We start from the raw sequence: 26,810 nt of genomic DNA, 5'->3' as shown, positions 1-26,810 counted from the left end.
TCAATGATTTATACACTGAATCCACTGTTACTGTCAGAGCTTTCAAGTTAACATGTTTCTGTATTTACCGTCAGGCCATCACCATGAGGATGGGACTCGGGGCAACTCTGAGGATTCTGTTGTGAACGGGAAGCAGGTTATCCAGTCAAAGCCCTCTAGACCCTTCACACCCCCTGACTCAGAGGACCTTCTGTCCAGCTCCCTTCCAGAGACTCACTCCCCTCCTCAGAGCCAGGGCAAAGAAGACCCCCAGCAGGCCTTCGTCATCGAGTTCTTTGATGACAATCCACGCAAGAAGCGTTCACAGACCTTCACCAGCAACACAGTCCAGCCCGACAGCCCGGCCCTTAGGAACAAGCTGGAGAAGAAGTTGAGCCCCAGCTCCCACACCCAGCAGTATACCATACCCCTGAAGGGCCCGGGCTCTGGAGGCCCCCAGAGGGCCGGCTCCCTGAGGCGGGAGAAGACAGAGGATCGGATCAATACTAGCTTCTCTTCCCAATCCTCCTCCATACAGCCCAGGCCCTTTAGAAGTGTGGGCCGGAGGTCTAAACTGGCCCAGGACTTCACTGCTGAGTTCCTGAGGGAGTCCAGACAGGAGACTAGACCGAGCATGAACACAACCTGGGAGAGGAAGACTTCACCTGTGTCTCCTACCATCAGCCCACCACCAACAGAAATGGCAGCAGTGCCCAACTCCCACCATACCCCACCAAGCCCCCCTCAGCCCCCTGTCCCATATCTGACTCAGACCTCCACCGTCAACCAGCCTGTGCCCCTGAAAGCCCCTCTAATATCCCTGGTCAACCACACCATGGAGGCCGCACGGAGCCTGGAGGCCGCACGGAGCCTGGAGGCCGCACGGAGCCTGGAGGCCGCACGGAGCCTGGAGGCCGCACGGATCCTGGAGGTTGGAAGCCCCAGAAGCTTGGGGAATGAGGAGGACGATGCCTTGAGTGAAGCAGGCACCTACACCATCGAGACAGAGGTCCAGGATGAAGAGGTGGTGGAGGCACGCAGCAAGATAGACCAGGCAAGTCTTTTTGCCTTACTCTCTGTAATAGTCTTATCTCTCCAAGTTTGTTTTAATATCACACCTTGTCATGCCATGAGCTTCAGCCTGAGAACCTGCTTTGTCAAGTATCCGACAGCCATGCTATCTAACAAAAGCCTTCATGGGTGTCACACAGGAGCGCAGAGGACTTGGCAGCCGACAGCCCTGGAGCGACAGCATTCACACATCATGCTTTGTTTCTGACAGGTGTTTGGGGTTGTTGATGGGCCAGAGCAGCCCAGCGACGCTGCAGCAGCAGCATATAAGCCTGTTAAGGCTCAGGACAGGGAGGAGCGTAGGGAGAGTAGCTCTGTGGATCTAAGGCCAGCTCCAGGGCAGGGACAGAATCAGCTGCAGGTAAACCCCCAGCCGGCCTCCGTGTGGTGACAGATTCCCAGAGCTAACGCAATCAAACAAACAATCAATCAATCAATCAATCAGTCATTTAATTCATCTACTGGGTCAATAAACTGGGAAGCACAAATCTGCATGTTTTGGTCTCTTGATTCTCCATGGTTTCTCCTTATCTCCCTCGCAGATTTTGTGTAGTGTCTTTTGGTTTATGGGGGTGTTGGTGTTGTAGTTCTTTACTTCCTGCTGGGTTTGGATGTGACCAACTGGTTTTCTCTTGTGGTGTCCTTGGTTTGAGGAATAGGAATGGCTTTGTGGCGGTTGGCATGTTTTTGCTATCCTAGGATATTTTTTTATATCTGAAAATGACACTAACATCCCTAGCTGTATATGTGTCTATTCCCTAATAGATTTTTAAAGCGTAAATTATAATTTCTTGAACGGGATTGTGTTATTTTTCCTTGTATTGTAAGCGTTATTGTGTTTACTGACTGCTGTTGTGACATGAATAACTAGTGATCCTTCATGCAGGTGTCTGGTGGTTCTAAGTGGGTGTCTCGCTGGGCCAGCCTGGCAGACAGCTACACAGACTCTGGCCCTTCCTCAGGCCTCTTTGACATCCCCTCACAGATTGAGCTGTCAGAAGGAGGTAAGTCACCTGATGGGAATTTGCACAGAATTTGAAATGATAATGAGTTATAGCCCTGATTATCAACTTCATAAAAAATGCATCCTTCTGTTTCCATTCAGTTGGTGGGAGGACCGGCTATCAGGCGATGCTCAGTCGCAACGTCAAAAGTGTGGAATCAGAAGGCCAGAGTTCCAGAACACGGCGGATTCTGCCTCAGGCACCGTTGGTGGAGAAGAATGAGACTCCAACTCCCAGCATTCTTGTCCATCAGGACACTTACTCTACCTATGATGTCAGAGAGAAGAGCTCCAGAGCCCTCTGTCCACAGGAGGGACTCCACAACCTGTCTGTACAGGATGACCTAGACCCAGACAGCCTGAGTGATGCCAGTAAGTCAGACGACGGCTCCATCGTAGAACAGAGGACGACGCCCACACCAGATATGACAGACAAGAGTTCATCTCAGAGCAGAGAAGAGGAGAGGCCCAGACTTCCACCCAAGTCTACATCATTCTACATCGACTCTGAGGAGCGGGGATCCAGACCCAATACGCCCAGGACTGAGAGAAAACTACCACCTCCTCCTAATACACCACAGTTCTCCACAGCCACCCTGACCAAACAACGGGGTGGACAGGACTCACAGAAGACTGTGAAGCCCAACTCGTCAGCTCCCAAGCAGGACTACCAGGGTAGAGTCAGCCCTCAGCCCAAGGAGATCTCAGTGTCTCTGGTCAGGCAGGAGAGCTTCACTAAGGACCAGCCAAGTGATGCTGCACAGGTCACCAGACTCCCCCACATCTCCAGCCAGCCTGCTCAGAATGACCCAGACCCTGCTGAGGTGTTCCAGGGTATCTGCAGCCAGGACACCCACTCCTACCTCAAGGAGACTGAGGACGCTCTGGCTGCCCTGGAGGCCAAGCTCCAGGCCCAGACTGATGTAGTTCCCTGCCCCATAGATGACACTCTGTCTGGGGAGTCTGACATGGACTCAGCCAGCACTGCCAGCCAGCGCAGCAACCAGACTACACCCAAGACCAGATCTAAGAAGCCCTCTATCACCTGTGGCCTTCAGAGGGAGAGGTCCTCTGCCAGCTCCTTCACCCAGGAGCCCAGTCGCCAGCCGTCAGCCCATAATCGCCTGTCAGAAAAGCAGCGGTCTCAGGGAGAAGATAGCAGAGATAGTAAGCCTGAACCAGGCAGGAGGCTGGGGATGAGACGTAGTGTGAGCAAACATGGCTCCATGGACTTTAGCGATGACCCCCAGGGCTCCAACTTACCCTACTGGCCTGATACCATTTCTTCAGACCAGGAGGGCTACCGGCCCACTGCACGCAAGAAGTACACCACCCCCCTGCAGAAGGAGGAGTCTTCTAAGTCCTCCAAAGGGTCCCAGGCCCTGAGCCGCTCCAACAGCATGTATGCCCCAAGGCCTACTAGAGCCTCCATGCTTCGTCGGGCTCGCCTGGGCGAGGCGTCCGACAACGAGGGCACAGAGACGGACAGGATCTCCCAGGAGGCCAGTGGGACCACCAAGGACAGTAAGAAGCAGCTCTCCAGGCTGGACATGCTGGCTCTGCCCCGGAAGAGGACCAGCTCCTTCACCACTCCCAGTGATACAGAGTCCTCCGCAGCCAGGACAGGCTTCTCCAACCGCAGCACAGAGTCCAACAGCGGCTCTGGGCGTAAGGCCTCCGTCGCCAGACCCAGCTCTAAGCCTGTGCTAGGCAGGGCCTCTGGAGCTCCCTGCAAGCCCATCACCCGCGGCCGCTCCAGCAGCGCCAAATACACCAGCAGCACAGCCAGTGAGTTACACACACAATCTACTCTTTGCAAAATATGATATAACATTAGTCTTTTGACAAAGTGGTCATTACAGGTAGAAACATCTGTCTTAAGTGTTTAAATATGTCCCAGACAATCTTGAAATGTTTCAGAAATGTAATGAAACATAAAAATGTCAACTTCTGGATTGGAAGCATCACAATGTAGGTTTGCGTAAAGGAGACCAGTCCTATTAATGATCTGGATGAATTGGTTTAAGTGAGTTTGAGACAATTAGTTCAACTAACAAGTAAGGGGGCAAGCCTAGGTTGTATTCTTCTGGAGAGTTGTTTCATGAGCCATGGTTTAAAGGTCCCTGACCTTTGGCTTTTAATAAGGACCTTCACTAACAACACTTATGCTGAATTTCTATTTGTAATTTAAATATAACCCCTGCAATTATTTTCTATAGGGGCAATTTCACGGTAACAGATGCGGATTTTTCACTTTAAAATGTATGCAAAACAAAACCCAATGATTGCAAAGTTCAACAAACTATACAACTCAATGCACAATGACTCAACAATTTCCACATAAAATCTTACAAAAACACATTTAGTTGAAGAACAGTGCAGATGCAAAGTTTGGTAACAGAATGACAGCACAAACTGCCATTCTGTTACTGTGGAGTTGTATGGTCTGTCTTACTTTGCAATTATTGTTTTTTTGTTTGACATAGCTTTTAAGGTGAAATCAGTCTCAGCATCACTCTGTTACCGTGGAATTTCCCCTAGAATACCTGTGGTGAAAGTGGATACCATCTGCTCAATGTTCTCATAATCATTATATAACGTTCAATCATAACACGACTGTCTAGAAAATTCTGAGAGTATTGTGGGTCAGATGTCGAATACATTATCCTTTGAGCGATAATAATTACATTTCTCTTTACTTTGTGACTTCTTCTATGGTCTTCAACAGCATTACTATTTTTTACGGTAGCCATTACTATTGTTGGGTTGAGTGCTCATTTCAGGTTGTGAATGTTTTTGAATAAAAGAAAATCCTAATGAATAACATATACAGAAAGACAGGTTGTGATCTTGCATCAGTACATTTACCATCTGAATGAGCACTTCTACAAAAACACTTCTGTATGGGTCTCTGGGGTATATTTGGGTGTTTTTGCGATATCTGGGGTTTGTAGTTTTTTTGCGGTGTCCTTTTCATGGTGTCTCTGTCTTTTCCTGCCTTCCTTCTCCTCATCCTCCTAACCTCACAAACACCGTTCAAACCAATTCATGGCTCCAAGGCTCCAGACGACGGCAGAAAGGCTCTGACTATACCTCCACCTCGGAGGAGGAGTATGACTCTGGTAACCAGATCACCCCTAAACACAAACGCTCCCAGACCCCCTCAGCCTCCCGCTCCCAGCCCCTCATCCCCCCGCGCCCCAGAGCCCGCTCAAGAGACTCGGACCAGGAGAGTCACGAGGGAGACGCCTACCAGAACTGGTCCTCCCACAGTGCTGAGATAGCAAAGTGAGTTGAGATAGCAGGGGTACAACCAGGGCTGGCTCCAGGCATAAACGGCCGCTTAGGGCACCAGACTATTTTTTTTAAATTTATTTATTTATATATATATATATATATATATAATTTATTTATTTTTAGGATCTCAATCAGTGTCTCAACATTGAGTTAGAAATTTGTTTGTGCATCAGCATTTTTTCTCTTTTTATGTTAGCCATTAGCAGTCACTCACTGATGGCTAGCAATCATTTGATTGGTAAGTCTGTCTAACAAGCTATCTAAACATGTAGTAATCATGGCCAAATACTGACCGGGACCCTGACATCCAGGGAGCCCCCATGGATTTTGTTAGTCACTCTCACTCAGATATAATTAACATGGCATTAGTCATGGCAAAATGTATAGAATTGCAGAAAATTGGCTTTAAAACTGTAAAAGAATTCTCTCCACCCCATGACAATTTTGTGGGGATATTACAGGAAATTAGCTGTAAAAATGCCCTAAACAATATCTCTGCCCCTTGGCAAAATTAGAAAAACAGCATTACATTTCTTATAAAATTGCAAAAATGTCTCTCCGCCCCATGGCAAAATGTGTAAAACCTCTGAAAGCTTGCTTCAAAACTGCAACACTTTTTTTCGCTCTTGGAAGAGTGCCTGAGGTGTCCCTATGTTGGTCTGTTCTCCCCTTCTAGACTGAGTCAGGACCTGGCTAAAGATCTGGCCATCCTGGCCAGGGAGATCCATGACGTGGCTGGTGATACTGATCCTCAGAGCTCTTCTGGAGTGGAGGCCAACACACCTGCCTCTACCATGACCACCCAGGACGAGGTATGTTAACCACACTGCCAAGTCACACACTTATGGGCCTGATGGAGAGCTTTTCAATTTATATATTTTCTTTAGCACCCATTAAAGTATATCCGTACCTGTCTTTACTGGTTCATGTTACAATGGCTGGAGATGACATACTCAACCTTTAAACCAAGAGTTTCCATTCACTCCATGCTATCAGACAGCACAGCCATCTCCTCAGGCTGCCCAGCCTTCTCAGGTGCAGATTTATCAGTTCACTCTCACAACAACATTTAAATTGGTTGCTCTCACATCTGGGGCCAATGCAAAACATTCCGCTGTCAATAATGGGGTCGTATCCATGGATTCATCTTGATCGCTCTGTTCCTATATGTTACCTTATGATTGGCACATATCGTAACCACCCTTAACTAATGTCTGGCTCCTGTTGTATTGCAGTTGGTCCATCCTATTCCTGAGGCTGGTGTGAACTACCAGAGAGCTCCCCCTGGTTCACCTGCTGCCGGGGACCCCGACCAGACCATGATGAATGAGCAGGAACACAACTCTAAGCACAGAGGATGGAACCAGGAAGAGGTTAGACAATAACATTGTTCATACCATTTCAATCCCTTTTGAGAATTTAAATTTAAAAGCAAATAGATTGTCTCTTGATAAGTTGCTGTTTAGCCCAGCGGTGATCAGCCTTGTCTTTGTAAAGTGGAGAGCTGACTGAATGTCTGTCATCTCTCTCTCCAGGTTGTTGTTGATGACCTTATGCTGAATCCAGTGTCCCAGATCTCTCTGGCTATTCGAGAAAACACAGAGCAACTAGCTGAGAAAATAAAGTAAGAATGTTTACCTTGACAAGAAGCATGTGTAAAAGTTCACAATACTTTGTCAGGCCATTCTCCCCACAGCTCATACCAGAACCAGATGAGAAGTTGTATTAATCCTCTCTGATATGCAGTTAGCTCTGCATGACTAAGTGAGTGATCACAGCCTGCCAGCATGGTTAATGGACTGAAAGTGAGTAGAATATGCTGTGTTGGGCAGATAGTCTATCCTTAGGGAGATATGGGACATCAGATATTCAGTTTAGTAATTCCTCATTTTATACGTGGTTGCTTTGTCTGTACTCAAGCTAGATTTTTTTTGTGCTTTCAGGGTACTATTCCACAACAAACAGGACATTTGGGAGGAGATTGAAGCAAAGATCAATGCTGAAAATGACATCCCTGTCCTGAAAGGCTCAAACAAGGTTGGTATTTCCAGACTTATTGGACCAGGTTTATAGGTATTTCCGATGATTGTTTATTTCCCTCTGCAGTGTAAAATGTCTATCTGTATTTCAGGAAATCACATCTATTCTCAAAGAGCTCAGAAGAGTTCAGAGACAACTTGAAGGCAAGTGCACCTTCATCACAAATCTTGAGTAAAATCTCCATGTAAACAAGCATCACTTAAAAGCTTTATTTCTTTTTTTGTCATTTGCTTTTCTCCCTCAGCATTTCAGATGTTGATTTGTGCCAAATTTGTCTGTCCCCTTCCCAGTCATCAACACCATCATTGAACCCAGTGGGAACCTTGAACCAGCCAAAACTTCCACTCCTATCTCCCCCTCCTCAGCCAGTGTAAGGCCATCCAGGGCCCCTTCGAGAGACTGGAGATCATTAGGTTCCCAGCGGGGTGAGGGTGGGGTCTCCTCTTCCAGCTCCAGGTCCAGTGAGAGTGTCAGGAGATCAGCTATGGCCTCAGAGGCAGAGAGCTATGAGGTCTGAGGTTCTGGAACACAGTGCCTCCTCTTCACTGCTGCGCCACAATCCCAGGTGTTGAGAGAGTGGATTTGAGAGGGGGAAATGGGTACTGCTAGAGACAACTGTGGCCCCACTGCACGATGACACTACTGCACTGTGTGTACACTACTAGAGAACTGAAATGCGTATTGAACTGCCATGGTGTGAGAAGGAGATTGTAGAAGACATACTAAAGCCATGAATTGGTTAGTTCAGCTGAGGGAAAACCCCTTTAAGGCAAGGCCATTATTGTGCCATATACAGTGCATTTGTAAAGTATTCAGACCCCTTGACTTTTCCCACATTTTCCTACCTTCCAGCCTTATTCTAAATTGTATTACATAGTTTTTCCTCCTCATAAATCTACACACAATACCTCATAATAACAAAGCAAAAACAGGTTTTTAGAAATGTTTGCAAATGTATTAAAAATGAAGAACGGAAATATATTTACATAAATATTCAGACCCTTTACTCAGTACATTGTTGAAGCACCTTTGGCAGCGATTACAGCCTAGAGTTGTCTTGGGTATGACGCTACAATCTTGGCACAATTGTATTGTTCATCATTCCCTCAATCTGGACTAGTCTCACAGTCCCTGCTGCTGAAAAACATCCCCACAGCATGATGCTGCCACCACCATGATTTACCGTAGGGATGGTGCCAGGCTTCCTCCAGACGTGACGCTTTGCATTCAGGCCAAATAGTTAAATCTTGGTTTCATCAAATCAGAGAATCTTGTTTCTCATGGCCTGAGATTCTTTAGGTGCCTTTTCGCTAACTCCAAGCAGGCTTCATGGGCCTTTTACTGAGAAGTGGCTTCTGTCTGGCCACTACCATAAAGGTCTGATTGGTGGAGTGCTGCAAAGATGGTTGTCCTTCTGGAAGGTTCTCCCATCTCCACAGAGGAACTCTGGAGCTCTGTCAGAGTGATCATTGGGTTCTTGGTCACCTCCCTGAACAAGGCCCTTCTCCCCCGATTGCTCAAACTTCTTCCATTTAAGAATTATGGAGGCCACTGTGTTCTTGGGAACTTTCAATACTGCAGAAATGTTTCGGTACCCTTACCCAGATCTGTGCCTCGATACAATCGGGTCTCTGAGTTCTACAGACAATTTCTTCGGCCTTATGGCTTGTTTTTTTGCTCAGAAATGCACTGTCAACTGTGGGACCTTGTATAGACAGGTGTGTACCTTTCCAAGTCATGTCCAATCAATTGAAATGACCACAGGTGGACTCCAATCAATTTGTAGAAACATCTCAAGGATGTAAACAGGATGCACCTGAGCTCAATTTCGAGTCTCATAGCAAAGGGTCTGAATAATTATGTATATAAGGTGTTTCTGTTTATTTCTTTTATACATTTGCACAAAAGTCTAAAAAACTGTTTTCGCTTTGTCATGGGTTATTGTGTGTAGATTGATGAGGAGAAAAAATATAATTTAGTACATTTTAGAATAAGGCTGTAACGTAACAATGTGGAAAAAGTCTGAATACTTATCTCAGTTGATCTCACTTTCACAAAAGCATACTTGATTATATGCATTTTATTGACATGTTTCGGTGATTTCCATTAATTAGGAAGGTGTTGCTGCAATGAACTTAAAGCACAGTATATTTAAAATCTGCTTGAGTATGTTTTATTTAATTAAGTATCTCTTACTAATGCAATTAAATACAATTTTGACTTTGATTGATGAAATGTATGAATAAGTAGAAAGGCGTTCTCCAGGATCCCTTGATAAACCAGTGACTGGGTTTATCAAAGACTTCCCCACTGTATTTTCTTTTTCTATTGACCACTTTTTATCTCTATGGACCAGACTTGAAGAATGTATATCAAGTATTTAATTGTAATGATTTATATAGTATTAAAGAGTTTATAAGTTGGCACTTGGACACTTGCTTTGAGCTAAGAGAAGAATGTTATTTTTCTGGTCTTTTAAAAGAGACTGAATCATTTTAGAGATTAAATGTAAGAATGGGTCTAGGAGTCACTGTTTCACAAGGTATCTCACGTTGCCAGTAGAAACATGTCATGATCAGATGTGTTTTGTGCCTTATTCTTTAGAGTCAAAAGTAGCAATTAGGTCTGCCTCATGTCTGATATTAGAAGTTTCCTTGTTCTCAGAACTGAACATCTGTGTAGAATGTACTGTATGGTTGGGTGGGCAGGGCAGTGGGGCTTAGTGGTGCGGTAGAACATCTAGGTTTAACCACCTGACAACAGCCAACTGTCTGGAGTGAGTCGTTGCATAGCTCAGCCCAGAGATTTTAAGCTTTAACACCAAATAAAACACAGGACTCATTCAGGACTTCTACCAGCAAGCGCCATTTGGAAAATGTTTGGTAGTATTGCCGATAGGTTTGATTGTCAACCTGTCAGTTGATTGCACAGCTGTCCATAGTGTGGTCAGCGATATCGCAGCGCTGTCTACTTTCTGTTCCCTTCTTGATTCCCCTTTCTCAGTTTAAATTGTGATCCGTGGCTTCAATTTTGCTGAAGTTTACCGTTGAAACGTCTAGTAAAAGCTTTTGTGTGTGTCCTTTCAAACTATATAAACTAGTGACCCGCAGTGTTTGGCATTATACCCCGATGCTTGGCTGTCGAAACATTGGTTCTAAAATGATTGCATCAGAGCTCCTAGAGTGTGCAGCTCTCCTTTTATTTTTTTATAGTAAAAGTGAACACTTTACGGACTCAAATGCTCTCTGACAGTTTTGCTTTCTGGATATATTTCCTCCAGTTTTATTGCTGTACACTACTTCATTAAGCACACCACACTACCTGGTCTCCTGTGTTGTTGATGCCAGTTTATTAGGCCTATTAAGTGAAGTGTCAAAAGCAAGATGCACATGCTGTTCATTGTTTTGTTATAATCTAATTATAATTGGGAGTGACAATTAGCAGAAATTCTGTGCAATTATAAATTAAATAAACATGTCTTATAATGTATGTACATATCTAAATGTTTGATCTGGAGATGACCTCCATCTAGTATTTTGCACTATTGTAATACCATCGGGACCCTTCAACCTAATATGCTGAGAAGCTACACTTTAAGCCCCCTTTTTTACTAACGGGGTTGCGTTCATTATTTTAAAGATTGTATAAATGCTCTCCTGTCCAGAATGAGAGGAGGCTGAAAGTTCAATGAAATGAAATGACTGCAGTCCACCACAAGTGCTTTCCTCTTTTCTAACCAGTTTGTGTAGCTGTCCATGAAGTAGTAACCGCAATTTCCCTCAGTGCCACAAAGCCTTTTGGGAGATATTGTTTCATACCACAAAGTACAGCACTTGTATGAGCTCAGTTAAATCTGTCTCTTTGAGCTTTTGATTGCTATGGCTCTGTGCTATTCATTGCAGTTCTTCATCAAAATTAGAAATACCTTGGTGTAAGTCATGAGTCCCATTTTGTTAAACCTGTTCGTATCCCTTCAATGTCATCACCATGGTTTGGTTTTTTGGTTGTTTGGCACTTGCACCCTAAACACCCACTTTATTTTTTATTGATGTTTTCCAGAATTAAATCTATTGAAAAAGTTATAATTTTGTGCATAATTTAGAAAATGGGATTCCATTTTTTGTAATAAACTGATTTGTAATCAATTATGTGGTGTACTGTCATCTTCATAATATTTATTCCAAAGTCACTTGTTTGATGTAGGCCTAATATTGTAGAACTCAACACATTTACATGTTTTACAAGTCATTGTATTTATATGTCCTGATCTGTCAGAAAGAGAAATGAAAGAAAAAACAGGAACCATGTATGTTACTGTGTACAGTAAATGTCATACTTCTTAGTTTCATATCAGTTTCTGTGGATTAGAGGAAGAAACAAATCCCTTGTAGTAGACACCTGCTTTATTCTGTAAGTTGTTTTTGTATGTTAAATGCTGTTTAAATGTATGTTTAAAATTATATTGATGATCAATTACATTTTAGGTCTGAATTTCAACAGGATGCCAGGAACATTAGTGCCAGAGATGTCCTCTCCTTACAAGACTTTACATGATAGCTATGTTCCCAACCGAAGGGTAAGAGTTGCTTGTCAAGCATTTGTCAAACTTTTCAGTAGAATCTTATCTGTTGATTACAACTGAAGTCTGTTCTAACTATTGTTCATATTTATGTTGAAATCCATTTTTTTCTGTCCTCATTTTTCATAAACATCACACTTGGTTGTGTGTCCGTGCTCTCAGGGCTCAAAACGGCTTGTGTCTATAGCTGTGGTTGTGGGATGTTTGACTGCTTTGGGTGCACTGCTCTCCTTTTCTATATTGGACAAGTGCACAGAAGAAGAGCATTTCCAAAATGACAAGCTCTTCCAAGAAACAAGAACAGATCAAAATAACATTTCTGATGAGCAAAGCCGGTGAGCTTCATGTACACAGTATACGTTTTTGCTTTAACACAATTGACAATGTAAAACAGTGCCATTTTTTTCAAGGGAATTGGATGCTTTGTTTCCTGTTTGTAATCATCCCCAAAGACTAGTAATTAAGAGGTCCTGTTGTGAATTCCTCAGAATTATCCTTGTAGAGAGCATTCCCCTGTATATGAAATATGACGACAATGCAACCTTTGGGACCCCAGTGGACAAGGCCTGGAGAGATCTCCTGTCCATGGCAACTAACCAAGTCGATGTGGCTTCCTTCTACTGGACTCTTACCGGTGATGACATCAATATGAACTCTTCCACTGACTTACCTGTGAGTTATTAAAAAAAAGCCAGTGCAGGCAAATTCATCCCTGTAAATTTGCCTGCACTTTATCTAATGTCATCAACAGGGAAAGGACATACTGGAGCAGCTTGGAGCTTTGCCTTCCAGAAACGTATCAGTGAGGGTTGTGACGAGTATTCCCTCTATGCTGACAAACTCCACAGATCTACAAGTTCTGAGACAGAAAGGTCTGAAAACATCCCTTAAACCAACCCTGGTCCTCCAGTAGCCCCTATAGTAGATATTTTTATTGTAACCTTGGACACACACACCTGATTCAACATGCAGACTAAAAAAAAACGTATTTTTACCTTATTTAATTAGGCAAGTCAGTTAGGAACAAATTCTTATTTACAATGGTGGCCTACCGGGGAACAGTGGGTTAACTGCATTGTTCAGGGGCAGAATGACAGATTTTTACCTTGTCAGCTTGGTGATTCGATCCTGCTACCTTTCGGTTACTGTCCCAATTCTCTAACCACTAGGCTACCTGCCGCCCCAAATCATCAAGCCCTCAATGAGTTGAGTGAGATGCATTTGTCCAGGGCTACAATGAAAATGTGTACTGTTGGGGGAACTGGAGGACAATGGTTGGGAAACAAATCCAATTTTATTAGTCCCATGTCAAATACAACGGGTGTAGACCTTACAGTGAAATGCTTACTTACAAGCCCCTAACCAACAATGCAGTTTAAAAAATATGAAAAAGAATAAGATAAAAGTAACAAGTAATTAAAGAGCAGCAGTAAAATAACAATAGCGAGACTATATACATGGGGTAGCGGTACAGAGTCGATGTGCGCAGGCACCGGTTAATCGAGGTAATTGAGGTAATATGTCCATGCAGGTAGAGTTAAAGTGACTATGCATAGATAATAAACAGAGAGTAGCAGCAGTGAAAAGGGGGGGGGGGGGGGGCGCAATGCAAATAGTCTGGGTAGCTATTTGATTAGATGTTCAGGAGTCTTATGGCTTGGGGGTAGAAGCTGTTTAGAAGCCTCTTGGTGCTCTGGGTACTGCTTGCTGTGTGGTAGAGAGGGAACAGTCTATGACTAGGGTGGCTGGAGTCTTTGACAATTTTTAGGGCCTTCCTCTTACACCGCCTGGTATAGAGGGCCTGGATGGCAGGAAGCTTGGCCCCGGTGATGTACTGGGCCGTACACACTACCCTCTGTAGTATTTGCGGTCGGAGGCCGAGCAGTTGCCATACCAGGCAGTGATGCAACCAGTCAAGATGCTTTTGATGGTGCAACTGTAGAACCTTTGGAGGATCTGAGGACCCATGCCAAATCTTTTCAGTCTCCTGAGGGGGAATAGGTTTTGTCGTGTTCTCTTCACGACTCTCTTGATGTGCTTGGGCCATGTTAGTTTGTTGGTGATGTGGACACCAAGGAACTTGAAGCTCTCAACCTGCTCCACTACAGCCCAGTCGATGAGAATGGGGGCGTGTTCGGGCCTCCTTTTCCTGTAGTGCACAATAATCTCCTTTCGTCTTTTTTCCATTTGATTTAACCTTTATCACTTTGAGGGAGAGATTGTTGTCTTGGCACCACACGGCCAGGTCTCTGACCTCCTCTCTATAGGCTGTCTCGTCGTTGTCGGTGATCAGGCCTACCACTGTTGTGTCATCAGAAAACTTAATGGTGTTGGAGTTGTGCCTGGCCGTGCAGTCATGAGTGAATAGGGAGTACAGGAAGGGACTGAGCACGCACCCCTGAGGGGCCCTTGCGTTGAGGATCAGTGTGGCGGATGTGGTGTTACCTACCCTTGGGGGCGGCCCGTCAGTAAGTCCAGGATCCAGTTTCAGAGGGAGGTGTTTAGTCCCAGGATCCTTAGCTTATTGATGAGCTTTGAGGGCACTATAGTGTTGATCGCTGAGCTGTAGTTAATGAATAACATTCTCACATAGGTGTTCCTTTTGCCCAGATGGGAAAGGGCAGTGTGGAGTGCAATAGAGATTGCATCATCTGTGGATCTGTTAGGGCGGTGTGCAAATTGGAGTGGGTCTAGGGTTTCTGGGATAAGGGTGTTGATGTGAGCCATGACCAGCCTTTCAAAGCACTTCATGGCTACAAACGTGAGCGCTACGGATCGGTAGTCATTTTGGCAGGTTACCTAAGTGTTCTTGGGCACAGAGACTATGGTGGTCAGCTGAAAACATTTTGGTATTACAGATTTCGGGCAGGGAGAGGTTGAAAATGTCAGTGAAGGCACTTGCCAATTGGTCAGCGCATGCTCGCAGTACACGTCCTGGTAACCTGTCTGAACCTGTGAATGTTGACCTGTTTAAAGGTCTTACTCACATCGGCTGCGGAGAGCGTGATCACAGTCATCCGGAACAGCTGGTGCTCTCATGCATGTTTCAATGTTATTTGCCTCGAAGCGTGCATAGAAGTTGTTTAGCTTGTCTGGTAGGCTCGTGTCATTGGGCAGCTCTTGGCTGTGCTTCCCTTTGTAGTATGTAATGGTTTGCAAGCCCTGCCACCTCCGACCAGCGTCGGAGCCGGTGTAGTATAATTCAATCTTAGTCCTGTATTGACGCTTTGCCTGTTTGATGGAGGGCATAGCAGGATTCTTATAAGCTTCCAGGTTATAGTCTCACTTCTTGAAAGCGGCAGCTCTAGCCTTTTAGCTCAGCGCGGATGTTGCCTGTAATCCATGGCTTCTGGTTGGGGTTTGTACGTACGGTCACTGTGGCGACGACATCATTGATGCACTTGTTTATGAAGCCAGTGTACCTTGTAAATTATCCTACTGTATTTTAATCTTTAAATGTAATTTCATTGGTTTTCTGTAGGAGTCCAAGTAAGAAAGGTGCACTTTGGGCGTTTGACTGGGGGTGTACTCCACAGCAAGTTCTGGATTGTTGATAGGAGACACATATTCCTTGGAAGTGCCAACATGGATTGGAGGGCTCTTACACAGGTAAAGGTCTAGTGATGATATAATAGACTTACCTTTGAATACTCCACTCACTTTGGTCCTACATGTGTCATGACCGGTAACAATGCACGGTAACAATGCACATCATCTTAGGTTAAGGAACTGGGAGTGGTGATCTACAACTGCTCCAGTCTGGCTGAAGACCTCCAAAAGATATTTGAGTCCTACTGGGTGATGGGTCATTTCAACAGCTCCATCCCAGACCCTTGGCCCTCCAAATATGACACTGCCATCAACAAAGAGCATCCCTTGCTGCTGAAGGCTGATAATGTTTCAAGCAAAATCTACATTACAGTGAGTCCCTTCTGTTTCACTTCCCCATTCTGTGCTTTCAGAGGGCCCAGATGATAAAACCAATAGCATCTGAATAAAACCTGAAAGAATTAAAGAGCGTGCCCATTGTCCAACACATAACAGGTTGAATGGTTCTACTCCTCACAGACCTCTTTCTTCCCATGGCATGTCTGCCCTCTCTCTCCCAGGGTTCTCCTCCCTCTTTCTGCCCAACATCTCGGACTCAGGACCTGAATGCCATCCTCTCAGTGATATCAGGGGCGCAGCACTTCATTGATGTGGCAGTCATGGAGTATTTTCCCACCACACGCTTCATACACCCTCAAAGGTGAACCTACTGTCCTACCAGGCTCATAGCATTTTTCAATACGCCCTTGAGTTTTAGTTACAACTCTGCCTTCTTGTTTTATTGTTAGATGAATTTAATCAACCTCTAATTCATCCTTTAGGTACTGGCCGGCCATTGATGATGCATTAAAGAGAGCTGCTTTTGAGCGGAATGTTAAGGTCCGTCTGCTGGTCAGCTGTGGACGTGATTCTGATCCAGCCATGCTACCTTTCCTTCAGTCTCTAGCCTCCCTGAATTACCCTGCCCATAACATCAGCATTCAAGTGGTAGGAAGACACATATAGCCTACTGGTATTATTATTCAACCATCTGGTTGTCTTCCTTTCTGTACTGTAATGCCAGATTGTCCTCTTTTTCAGAAACTGTCCATTGTGCCAGTAGGGAACCAGTCAGAGATTCCCTACTCCAGAGTAAACCATAATAAATACATGGTGACTGATAGAGTGGCATATATTGGTAAGTGTTAGACAGGTCTAACAACAAGGCCTACAGTAGATTTTTCAGAAAATAGTTTAATATGATGCTACTTTATTGTGAACAGACACAGTTGTATATATGAAGACATTACATGTAATGAACAGCCTGAATTCCAAATCCTTCTGCCCCTCAGGGACGTCTAACTGGTCTGCTGACTACTTCAACACCACAGCTGGAGTGGGGCTGGTGGTTTCCCAACACACACCAAACTGGCCCTGGGGGACCCAGGCTCTGCAGGGGCAGCTCAGAGCAGTGTTTGACAGGGACTGGCACTCTCAGTTTACTGTATGTTTTGCTGACTTGGGCCATCACCCTGATTGTGCACTCTCAAAAGGATAGGTGCTTTGACTACCATCCATACACTTAGCTATAACAATGTTTACTTTAAGTATGGCTTAGGGAAATAACAGTAAGCCTGTTTGGCTGCTTTTCCTAGCCTTGGGTTGTTTCTATAAGGGACGTTGCAACTGAACACATGATTTGCATCATCGTTTGTTAGGCCACTTGTTACCTTTTTTTCCTACTGAAAATGTACTTTTGGATTGTTTCATACTTCACTGTGTTACCTTTCACAAGCTGATAAATGCAGTTTCGTGATGTGCTTTATTGCTAATTATTTTTGCAACGAAATTGTATTATACAAGTTCATTAATTTGAAATAAAGGCAGAAAAAGACTGAGCTCTGTCTAGTTTATTCAAGGGTTTGTATTTTTTTCCTCTACACTAGATGGCGGTAACGTAAATTATTCAGCGTGTACTTTGTAAGTTGAAAGGTCACGGAGCAGAATTTCATGTTGTAGTACGTGTGCTTCTGACGGGCTAGCCAGCTAGCTGAAGTTACAGAATTGCAGTGGGAATCATGGTACTACTTGAAAACGACTCGGTATGACAGAATGCCCCATCGACTAATGTAGTACATCTTAGTTAGATACTGTCACTATTAGAAGACTGGTTTAGTTTGATAAGTATTCTGCATTGGCATAAGTGGCATCTGCCGCCATAGCTAGCATTTGCTAACTATTAATTTGGATTGCTTCTGTGGTCAGCTTTATAGAATAAGAAATACTGGACACGTTTTTAGTTAGAAGTAGCTAGCAAGATAGCTAGGTCGTAGAGAGTGAGTTCGAAAAAATATATCTAACGTTACACACACATTGATATATGTCGGCGAGTTAGGTAGCTAACGTTAGCTCATTAGCCAGCTGTCTAGTATTAACATAACGTTACAAGCTACCACCACAGTTGATTTCAATGTTAACGAACCTAAATTACATCTGATTATTTTCCTCTAGTTTTTGACGGAGCTGACACGGTTGTTCCAGAAATGCAGGACCACAGGCAGTGTTGCCATCACGTTAAAGAAATGTAAGTGCTCAGATCTTGTCAGCTGTGACATAACGTTATTTGGTGGCCGAGTTTATCCTTCAGTTCTTCCAGGAAATGTTCATATTAGGCCTATATCCTCTTTTGAGCTCAACCTCAGAGGTTTACATTTACAGTGATATTTATTTATACATTTTATTTAACTTTTTGCAGCTTTTTTTTTTACAAGCAAACATGCATAGACAAAAACAATAAACTTAAAGCAGCAATATGTTACTTTTTGGGCGACTCCACCAAATAAATGTGAGTTATAGAACTATCATTCTCATTGAACGCAAGTCTCTTAGAAACGGTAGATATGTTATGTGTGCTATTTCTATGCTTCCTGTTAAGTAAAAATGTTGCCTCTTACTTTCAGTTTTGTACACCAGCTTTAAACAGCTGAAAATACAATGTTTTTGGTTATGGAAAATATATTTCAGAGTGGTTTAGACAGTAAAATGATACTCTACACTATACTTGCTTGTTTTGTCACGCAAACTATTAGAATTTTAGCAACCATGAAATTGCGTAGCGATTCTGCATAGTGCATATTTAACATGCATACCTTTTAGGGCTGACCCCAATTAGTCGACGGGTCTATTGTTTGGCTGTTGGTCGACGGGGATTTTTTTTTAGTCTTGCAGTAGCAAATATATATTTTTATGGCACAAGACGCCTGTCTGATTCGCGCCCATCTCAGTGAACAAATCCATTGGGGAGGCTGAGACTAATCTTAATCCATTGCGGAGGCCGGGTGGATGGCACAGTCCAAGAAGGTCTGTGAGGCTAAAATGCACGTCTCACTCCAGAAATTACTCTACCGCCAATTTGTGCACGTTCATTATTTCATAACTTAATTGTGTGAATTGTTTGCCTTGATTGCTAGTATATCAATTCCACATTGCATATATCATCAGTAATAGTTTATATTTACCGTTAATTTGTAATCTACAGTTTGTTTGGTTATGGTAATTTATGTTAATACATTCAATATGTTATTATTCCAGTCTTTTACCATGATCATTGTCAGAGTGGACACGTTGTTTGAAGAGCGCACAACCCATGCTACACTTGTGCGAAACAAGTTTTGGTTCATTACATTTACAAGTTATGTCAATTTTAGTGTTTGTCTTTGTTTGGAGCTCTACTGTGAATGTTGAGTAAGGACTCACACTGATTAGCATAGAGGTAGGCTACCTGGCCGGAGCGCAAATGTAGGCATATAAATGTGCCCATTTGGGGATCTGATAGTATTTCTGATTGGCTTAACGCACCACCACTAATGAGCTGTGGAGCTTCTCAAAGTAATGTTTTCTTAACCTCAAACAACAAGCAAACAAAGTCTGTTTTTACATACATTGAGAATGACAATAGTTGAAAAATCTTTCCAGGGCTCACTGGCACGGGAAACTCTGAGGGCCCAGAATATTTTATAGTTGCAAGTTTGCTAGCTTGAACTTCTGGCTGGAGCCAAGTTGATAGTTGATACAATGTTTCAAGTTCGTTGCAGAAAGGCCATGTGTAGCCAATATTTAGGATATTTTCTACCTGCAGGCTGCAATATTTTTATTTGTTGCTTTGTGTAGGCTATTTTTTACATAGTTGGCAATAGAAGTTACTTTTTGGGTTTGTATAATTTTTATTTACATTTGGATAGAATTTTGATTAACCACATGACAATGATTTTTAGATATGAAGACGTTATTATAAATTAAATTAAACTGTTCCACGAAATTGTGCATAAGAAAACCATAACTGGCACGCATTTCGGTAGGAATTGTAAGATAAATTGGCATTCCACATGAGAAAGGTTACCAACTCCTCGTGTAGCCTATTAACGCCATCTTCAGGATAGTAACTGTTGTGAAAGCCAGTAGGACCTGAAGGAGAATAGTCGGGGTTAGGTTAAGGTTTTTAGCTTCTGGTTATCTTGATCTCTGGCTCCCTCTTGAGTCATTTGTGGTGTATTTCATCAGACAAGTGTATATTTGATTTCATTAAAACACACAGGGTGTGTCTATATATGGAAAAATACATTGTAAAACATTTCTACCAATCAATTTGTCGGCTTTCGGTCACACAATATTTTTTTTAGTTTGGGACAGCTGTTATACCTTTCCACCTAGATGTATAACATCACATATGTTCAGACCCAAATGTCCCCAACGTATCCACACCCAATGTTGTTTCTAATACTTTTAAGACTACCGCATATTACTTTTTATATTGTGTTATGTTGTTTCTGTTTGTTGCCAGACTTTTTTCAATATTTAAATAATAAAGCATTTGATTCTTCCATTCTCTCAACATTGGAGTATCATTTATACTTCCAGTATTTAAGTAATAGCTTCTTCGATATAAGTGACACCCAATGGTTTTGACAATATTGTTTATCTCACCACACTCCCATATGCCATGTCTTGAAAAATGCCGATAAGACAGATTAAACGTACATTTACATTGTAAAACTTCCTACAGTCTGCTTTCGAATTCTGCTCATAACTTTTGGACTTTATAACACTCCCAGAATGCAATCATTATTGAGTCATTGCTAGTTTTACACTTACGACATGACTTTGCCATAATTTTAATTTTGTCTCTTCTATAATAAATTCTATACATTAATTCATACTGGGTGGGGCACATTTTTGTTAACGGTAATTTAGTTTGAATATAACAAACACTCCCTACATCTTGTTCCAATATCAGTTATTTTTATTTGACCTGAAAGCTTATGTGAAATAAAACTTTTAAGTTGCATACAGTATATTTGATCATGTCTACATTGGTCAGTCCAAAATGGCTTTTTAATTCTGGCAGGGAAATATTTATTTACTTTTACCACGTCATTTACGGTTTCTATGCCTTTAGTTTTCCATGTGAGTCAATTTATCAGTGGACTCTGAAAAGCTATCCAAGGATTGTTCCATAGTGGTGTGTTTTTAGGCAGTAATATTGGTTCTTTGTACAATCTGTTTCATTTTCTTCCATGTTATAGTGTTCTTAACTAAGGTGTTAATATTCTTAGCTCCATCCTTTGTGTTCCTCTTTAAATCAAATCAAACTTTATTTGCCACATGTGCCAAATACAACAAGTGTAGACTTTACCGTGAAATGCTTACTTACAAACCCTTAACCAACAGTGCAGTTCTAGAAGAAGAAAGTATTTACCAACTTGGTATTTACCAAGTAAAAAGTAACACAATAAGAATAACAAGGATATATACAGGGGGTGGCTCTGGTACCAGTCAGTGTGCAGGGGTACAGGCTAGTTGAGGTAATCTGTACATGTAGGTGGGGGTGAAGTGACTATGTATAGGTAACAAACAAGCAGCTTCGTGGGCAATATGGTGTTGAATGCTGAGCTGTAGTCGATTAACAGCATTCTCACGTGTTCCTTTTGTCCAGGTGAGAAAGGGCGTTGTGGAGTGCAATTGAGATTGCGTCATCTGTTGGGGTGGTATGCGAATTGGAATGGGTCTAGGGTGTCCGGGAGGATGCTGTTGATGTGAGTCATGACCAGCCTTTCAATGCACGTCATGGCTACCGACATGAGTGCCACGGGGTGGTAATCATTTAGGCAGGTCACCTTCGCTTCCTTGGTCACAGGGACTATGGTAGTCTATTTGAAAGATGTAGGTATTACAGACTCAGAGGTTGAAAATGTCAGTGAAGACTCTAGCCAGTTGGTCCGCGCAAGCTTTAAGTACACGTCCTGGTAATCCGTCTGGCCCAGCGGCTTTGTGACTGTTGACCTGTTTAAAGGTTTTGTTCACATCAGCTACCGAGAGCGTTATCACACAGTCAGCCAGAACAGCTGGTGCTCTCATGCATGCTTCAGTGTTGCTTGCCTCAAAGCGAGCATAAAAGGCATTTAGCTCGTGTGGTAGGCTCGTGCCACTGGGCAGCTCGCGTTTGGGTTTCCCTTTGTAGTCCGTAATAGTTTTCAAGCCCTGCCACATCCGACGAGTGTCAGAGCAGGTGTTGTAGGATTCAATCTTAATCCTGTATTGACGCTTTGCTTGTTTGATAGTTAGTCTGAGGGCATAGCGGGATTTCTGAAAGTGCATGCAATTTTCATGTGCTCCACAGCAAACTGTCATAAACACATCTCACAAGTATCAGACACTGCAAGCTCCCAGCTACTATCTTAAGAAACGCAACATTTAGATTATACCATCCCTGGATAGCCACTTGGCTTAAAAACCCAAATGGATGGGTTTTTGGGTGGATGTGATAACCATCTTGTGGGTTGGCAGAAGTACTTTCCCCAAAAACATTTAAATTTAATGTTAACTGCAAAGTAGGCTTACCTGGCAGAAGTATATCATGAGTAAGTATATAATTTGTATATATTCTTTGCTATTTGTTCACTTTGCCATGAAATGAGCAGCAGCAGCAGCACAGAAACATTGCTAGACCGGCAATTTAGACCACACATTCCTCACTCGCTAGATGTGCAATTAAAGGGCCAGATGCGCGATTAAATGGGGTTTACACTCTAATCTAAATTTATCTCAAATCGAAATGTGATTTATTCATTGACATTAACTCAGAACATCCAATTTTGTTGTTTCTCTATGAATAATTCTCATTTTAAGAGTGAAAACCCCAAAAATCTAAAACCAGGAAAGCTTAAGTTAATTTGGGAAAATATAAAGCATATTTTTTGGGGAAAATAACATTTAATAGGGCCCCCTTAGTAGTTTAGTAACCATTATTTTACCGGGTATATTGACAGAACATAGTGCTCTACTTTCTCTTTTACACTAAGGACCTGGGGAAGAGTTGCAGGAGAGAGGAGAAGAGAAGAATGTGCCTATTTGAAAGCTAGGGGGAAAAAAGTAGCTTATGATGTTTCATTTTTTTTAAAGTAGCTCTCATGCTAGAAAACGGTTGGAGACTTCTGCTGTAGATCGTTAGTTATTTTTTTCCTATTGCCATTACATGTTTTTCCACATTAATTTCATATCCTGAGATTCTATAAATATTTTTTTATTAAGGGGGCATTCTTTTTCAATATTAGTCGGGTACAGTGCATTCGGAAAGTATTCAGAACCCTTAACTTTTTCCACATTTCGTTACATTACAGCCTTATTGTATAAATTACATTTTTTTCCTCCTCAATATTCACACAATACCTCATAATGACAAAGCAAAACAGGTTTTTAGAAATTTTTGCAAATGTATTAAACAAACTGAAATATTACATTTACATAATTATTCAGACCCTTTACTCAGTACTTTGTTGAAGCACCTTTAGCAGCGATTACAGCCTCGGGTCTTGTTGGTTATAAGGTTGCACATTTTGAGGAATATTCAGTGGTGGAAACTTTCCGATGGAATTAACGGAAATATATGCAAATTAATATTCATACCATTTAAATGTAGGTGTTTTTTGCATTTTATATATTTACCATATCATATGGAGACAGAAACAAAAACCTATTCCCTTATCATAAATAGACATAATTGCAAATGATTAAATCCTTCCAATTAAAATTAAATAAACATTTTGAATGAACTTTAATTAAATGAGTTTACTCTTCACATGGGATGATTTCACTGAACAACAAAGGAAACGGAATATTGAATGATCCCCAATGATCCATCGCATCTCCCCAGAACATTTTCAATATCTGTAAAATGATAGTCTAGAAACTAAAGCTTTGGTTGTCTTTCTCTCAGGCTTCCATGTCTTCATCCTGGACCTCCTCAATGTCCACATATGGAACATCAGACTGAGGCTTTATCTTCACTGTCACTTTCCAACCTTGTTATGGATGGCTTGTTGTCAGGCCCAAAAAGCCTCAAATTTGCCCAGATGGCCACCAATTTTTCCACCCTTGTATTGGTCAGCCTGTTGTGTGCTTTGGTGTGTGTGTGTGTGTGTGTGTGTGTGTGTGTGTGTGTGTGTGTTCCCAAACAAGGGCCAGTTGTGCTCTGAGGCGGCTGATGTTGGTGGGATTTGAAGGATGATGGAGGCTACAGGGGAAAGAGCCTCAGATCCACAAAGTCCCTTGCACCAGGTGGCTGATGAGATATGTTGGCATGACTGCCATATTGCATCTCCATCCCAAAGCCTTTGCTTGGAAGTGTACTTCGCCAGACTGCCAAGAACCTTGCCCTCATCCAGGCCAAGGTGGCGAGACACGGTAGTGTTGACACCATAGACCTTGTTGATCTCTGCACCTGAGAGGATGCTCTTGCCAGCATATGTACGCTGCGGCGTGTATGGGCTTCAGGCAGAAGTCTTCATGTTTTTTTTTGTATTTCAGAACTGCAGTTTCTTCTGCTTGGAGCAACCGTGAAGTGGGCAGGGCAGTAAGGATTTATTCTCTTACATCTGCAAGCAGAGTCTGAACATCAGACAGGATAGTATTGTCTCCCTCAATCTGTGCAATGGCTACTGCTATAGATTTCAGGGTGCTTACCACTCTCTTCCAAAATACATAATCCAGGAGGATCCTCTTGATGGGGAAGTCCATATCGGCAGACTGTGATATCGCCATTTCTTGGAGAGACTCCTTCCCCTCCAGGAGACTGTCAAACATGAAGACATGTTGCTGGGCAGCTTCAATGTGGTGCTCTTATTCTTCTCACTTTGCTTGGTGAGGTAGATTGCTGCTATAACTTGATGACCCTTCACATACCTAACCATTTTCTTGGCTCTCGTGTAGAGCGTATCCATTGTTTTCAGTGCCATGATGTCCTTGAAGAGCAGATTCAATGCATGAGCAGCACAGCCAATCGGTGTGACGTGAGGGTTGGACTCCACTTTAGACGAAGCAGCCTTCATTTTCCAGCATTGTCTGTCACCAGTGCAAATACATGCTGTGGTCAAAGGTCGTTGACTGCCTTCAGCACATCTGCAATTTAGTGACCGGTGTGTCTGTTGTCCCTTGTCTGTGCTCTTGTAGATTACTGGTTGAGGGGTGGAGATGTAGTTAATTATTCCTTGCCTACGAACATTTGACCACCCATCAGAGATGATTGCAATACAGTCTGCTTTTTCTATGATTTGCTTGACTTTCACTTTAACTCTGCATCCAGCAAATTAGTAGATAAAGCATGTTTGGTTAGAGGGGTGTATGTTGGGCGAAGAACATTCAGAAATCTCTTCCAATACACATTGCCTGTGAGCATCAGAGGTGAACCAATTGCATACACAGCTCAAGCAAAACATTCATCAGCATTTCTCTGACTATGTTCCTCCATTGAGTCAAAAAAAACTTCTGATTCCAGGAGGGCCATGAGCTGTAGCTATCGTAAGGTGTCTGATTCATCTTTTTCACCTCGAATAGAAGTAGATGGACTTTTGTCAGAGGTTGCTTGTTGTGAGCGCCGAGGGAACTTTATGTACTTGCCCAGATGATTCTGCATCTTTGTTGCATTTGTCAAATATGATTTGGCACAGTATTTGCAAATGTACACAGCTATTCCTTCTACATCATCTGCATTGAAATGGCTCCACACATCAGATAGTGCCTGTGGCATTTTCCTGTAAAGATTAGGAAAAAATGAGTAAAAAAATCCCAAATATACAATTCCAAGTAGAGATAAATAGTTAAGCAGTTAAACAACTCCTTTGTAAGATAAATGTTTTAAAATGAAACATGTATGGAAACAGGTGAATTAACACCCCTCAAAACTTACCAGAAAGCATGTAGTCCTTGGCTCAGTCCTTGACTCAAAATATCAAACCTGTATTCGCTTTGTCATTATGGGGTATGTACTGTATTTTTGCTTTTGGATATTTATATATTTTAATTGAATGTATTATTTCAGCTGGGAAGTTGAATGCTTCCAAGGACGGCCAAAAGTATTTTTTGCATCAACAGCCATTGAGAAATCTACATCTTGTCTTTTTGCGTATTGTATTATACTGAGAAATGTTCTTGTATTTTAAGTGTCTATGTTTAATAAACACTGTTTGATTAATGTGTATCAAATCTGGGAATACTTCTGCTATTCCGTTGCCCTTGAGTTTAATCATTTTATTGTTGCATTTTTATCAAATGTATGGGTCTAATCTGTTGAACTCCAGAATTGACTGGTTTTAATATCACTGAAGTAACTGTTTGATACATGGACCTAGGAAGTACTGAATTGAGTGACATGAGTTGTTATTTCCGTAAATAGAGGCGCTACCTTGTCCCAAAATATAAAATACAATTCTATGGGAAAGCTGTCCATCCCCGGTGCTTTTCTCAGCGCAAATGTTTTATTTGTGTAATATTTATTTTTCTGTGATTTTTTTTATTTATTTTTTTCTCCATTTTTTTTGTGACTATCTGCTGGTAGTTGCTTCAGGGTTATTATTGAATCTAAGGCTGTCTGATCAGTCCAACTACAGTGAGTAATCCTGTTGACCTGTAGTTTGTCGTCATGAACTTTACAGATGACGGGAGAACCAAACCAGTCCCCAGAAAAGGCCACCCAGAGAGTTATGAACCAGCAGACAACAAGTGTCTACTCAGAGCGTCAGACGGCAAGAAGAAAATCAGCACAGTGGTCAGTCTAAAACATCATGTGGCAAAGAAGTGATTTATGATGGTTTGGTTGATTTTTAGAATCAAATATTTTTCTTACCTAGTCAGGCAATTAGTCCATACATCTCTACTTAGTATTTAGCCAGACTAGATTCAGACTCCACGCTTGCGTACAGCTGCACTGGGGTTGGACAGACTTCCTGTTTCGATTAAGACACTGTGGAACCGGTGCGAGAT

The 26,810-nt window shown here is 42.6% G+C and overlaps 3 protein-coding genes across 12 annotated transcripts in view; all 3 read left to right on the top strand.

The window, feature by feature from the left end:
* Nucleotides 1-11,535, top strand: part of LOC110505484 (centrosomal protein of 170 kDa protein B) — a 45,966-nt gene extending 34,431 nt beyond the window's left edge. For 3 of the 4 annotated variants that reach the window (XM_090220737.1, XM_090220736.1, XM_090220739.1), the window contains exons 9-19: nt 75-1,033; nt 1,262-1,411; nt 1,937-2,054; nt 2,156-3,841; nt 5,113-5,341; nt 6,027-6,162; nt 6,586-6,723; nt 6,886-6,974; nt 7,294-7,387; nt 7,482-7,533; nt 7,681-11,535. In XM_090220737.1, coding sequence (XP_090076863.1) covers nt 75-1,033; nt 1,262-1,411; nt 1,937-2,054; nt 2,156-3,841; nt 5,113-5,341; nt 6,027-6,162; nt 6,586-6,723; nt 6,886-6,974; nt 7,294-7,387; nt 7,482-7,533; nt 7,681-7,907 — 3,878 coding nt within the window. In that variant the 3' untranslated portion in view covers nt 7,908-11,535. The remainder of the gene's footprint in view (nt 1-74; nt 1,034-1,261; nt 1,412-1,936; nt 2,055-2,155; nt 3,842-5,112; nt 5,342-6,026; nt 6,163-6,585; nt 6,724-6,885; nt 6,975-7,293; nt 7,388-7,481; nt 7,534-7,680) is intronic. The other variant, XM_090220740.1, reaches the window with a different exon arrangement.
* Nucleotides 11,536-11,662: 127 nt separating this feature from the next.
* On the top strand, nt 11,663-17,395 carry LOC110505482 (5'-3' exonuclease PLD4). 7 transcript variants are annotated; one of them, XM_021584730.3, is made up of 11 exons: nt 11,663-11,800; nt 11,891-11,966; nt 12,132-12,304; nt 12,458-12,641; nt 12,721-12,841; nt 15,451-15,578; nt 15,690-15,890; nt 16,079-16,218; nt 16,340-16,505; nt 16,599-16,695; nt 16,850-17,395. In XM_021584730.3, the coding sequence occupies exons 1-11, from the start codon at nt 11,718-11,720 to the stop codon at nt 17,053-17,055; spliced, it is 1,575 nt and encodes a 524-aa protein (XP_021440405.1). In that variant the 5' UTR covers nt 11,663-11,717; the 3' UTR covers nt 17,056-17,395. The 7 variants fall into 7 exon arrangements, with proteins under 7 accessions (XP_021440405.1, XP_021440406.1, XP_090076867.1 ...); XM_021584731.3 differs by having other exon boundaries at nt 11,664-11,800; nt 16,118-16,218; XM_090220741.1 differs by having other exon boundaries at nt 11,671-11,800; nt 11,875-11,966; nt 16,118-16,218.
* The window catches only part of LOC110505483 (signal recognition particle 14 kDa protein), a 12,334-nt gene continuing 2,918 nt past the window's right edge, over nt 17,395-26,810 (top strand). The window contains exons 1-3 of the mRNA XM_021584735.3: nt 17,395-17,599; nt 18,009-18,081; nt 26,483-26,595. Of these exons, the coding sequence (XP_021440410.1) occupies nt 17,576-17,599; nt 18,009-18,081; nt 26,483-26,595 (210 nt within the window). The 5' untranslated portion in view covers nt 17,395-17,575. The remainder of the gene's footprint in view (nt 17,600-18,008; nt 18,082-26,482; nt 26,596-26,810) is intronic.

This window comes from Oncorhynchus mykiss, chromosome 25 (genome assembly GCF_057628025.1).
Source record: "Oncorhynchus mykiss isolate SJ-2025 chromosome 25, ASM5762802v1, whole genome shotgun sequence".
Lineage (NCBI taxonomy): Eukaryota > Metazoa > Chordata > Actinopteri > Salmoniformes > Salmonidae > Oncorhynchus > Oncorhynchus mykiss.
This window is presented reverse-complemented; position numbering and strand designations above follow the sequence as displayed.